We start from the raw sequence: 1,693 nt of genomic DNA on the forward strand, positions 1-1,693 counted from the left end.
TGCCAACTTGAATTGGAATAGGAAATAAAGAAGGTAGAATTCAAGGAAGTTTTTAGAACTTCAATTTCGGATCAAAGGAAGGCTACCCATACCAAATGCATTCCTAAAAGATAACAATAGAATGAAAGTAAACTAAACACATCAAATTTTGTCACTTTTTTTAAAAACAGAAGTAACTGGATGTGTACAGCAATAACCAATACAAATTAGACAATTTTATCACAAAAACACGAGAGATCAGATCTGTCTCTCCCACAGTTGTAGTTTCATCGAACATTAACCAAATATTAACTATACTATACAGCAAACGTATCATCTAGTTGTATTTTGAAAAAAACTGCTTTTAATATTTGACCTGTTTGTTGTTTACCCAGAATGCCCAGTATTGACCTCACATGCAGAAAAACGTTCTATGATATGATGGCAATCCATTTCCAGGGGCAATTACCCTATGAGGCTAAAAAAATATTATTTGTTTCCGATAACATGACTTCTGAAAAAAGGGTAGGTCGGTCGGTTGGAATTTTATTAATTAATTAATTAATTAATTAATTGATTAATTAATTTATTAATTGATTAATTATTTGATTAATTGATCATTTATTAATTGATTTATTTATTTATCTGCAAACTATACTGTTTAAATTCATGTTACAGTGTTAAAATATGCGTATTTGAAACCAAAATTGGCCAAAGATGATTGGCAAGAAAATTTATATGTAAATAGAAGTCATCATTTTACCTTTTTGAAAGTGAAAAAATATTTAAATTTATACGGTAATAAAATAAAATGTCGAGCAAGCAGAGGTCAAAATAAAAGAAAGGTAGAATAAAAAGCTTCGCGGAACGTATTTGAAGTCGGAGAGGTTGTATATTTGCATAATCCAACTATCATAAAGCATTATGCCAGGCCTGAGACTATACTAGTAAGAAGGGTGGTATGGGCAATCGCAAGATGAGAGATGTCATGATACTCTGTGCCGTGTGTGTGTGTGTGTGTGTGTGTGTGTGTGTGTGTGTGTGTGTGTGTGTGTGTGTGCGAGCGCGCATGTGTATGTATGTATGTATGTATGTATGTATGTATGTATGTATGTGTGCATGCGTGCGCGCACGCGTGTCTGTGCTTGCGTGGGTGCGTGCGTCTGTCTGTCTGTCTGCATGTTGACATGTTTCAGTGTTATACATTTACATATATAGTGTAGTAGTCTCCGGTTTCTAACATAAAACGTTTTTTTTTATTCTTTATAAAAATAACGGTTACCAGCATCTCCACTGTTGTTAGCAGCTATTCTTGGAAACCTCCATATGTTTCCAGCTCCAACCATACACCCGATGAAGGATACGACCATACCGAAACGAGACCTGAAATGACCTCGATCCAAACCATCGTTATTGCAAGCATCTCCCTATGATGTGAATGGAAACAGAAGGCAAATAAACCATTGATGAGGTGGAGACTGTTGGATCCGGAGCTGATATTTCAAGCTTATATTTTCTCTCTCTCTCTCTCTCTCTCTCTCTCTCTCTCTCTCTCTCTCTCTCTCTCTCTCTCTCTCTCTCTCTCTCTCTCTCTCTCTCTCTCTCTCTCTCTCTCTCTCTCTCTCTCTCTCTGAATACAGCGTGACTGTAAATTTGTGAATCCATAATATTGAATAAAACTCTCAAGTCAATCAAACACAGATGCCACATTCGA

The 1,693-nt window shown here is 35.9% G+C and overlaps 1 protein-coding gene across 1 annotated transcript in view; it reads right to left on the bottom strand.

The window, feature by feature from the left end:
* Positions 1-1,377, bottom strand: part of LOC144445079 (putative sodium-dependent transporter HI_0736) — a 13,094-nt gene extending 11,717 nt beyond the window's left edge. Inside the window, exon 1 of the mRNA XM_078134631.1 lies at positions 1,262-1,377. Coding sequence (XP_077990757.1) covers positions 1,262-1,349 — 88 coding nt within the window. The 5' untranslated portion in view covers positions 1,350-1,377. The remainder of the gene's footprint in view (positions 1-1,261) is intronic.
* Positions 1,378-1,693: the final 316 nt, after the last annotated feature.

This window comes from Glandiceps talaboti, chromosome 13 (genome assembly GCF_964340395.1).
Source record: "Glandiceps talaboti chromosome 13, keGlaTala1.1, whole genome shotgun sequence".
Taxonomy (NCBI): Eukaryota; Metazoa; Hemichordata; class Enteropneusta; family Spengelidae; genus Glandiceps; species Glandiceps talaboti.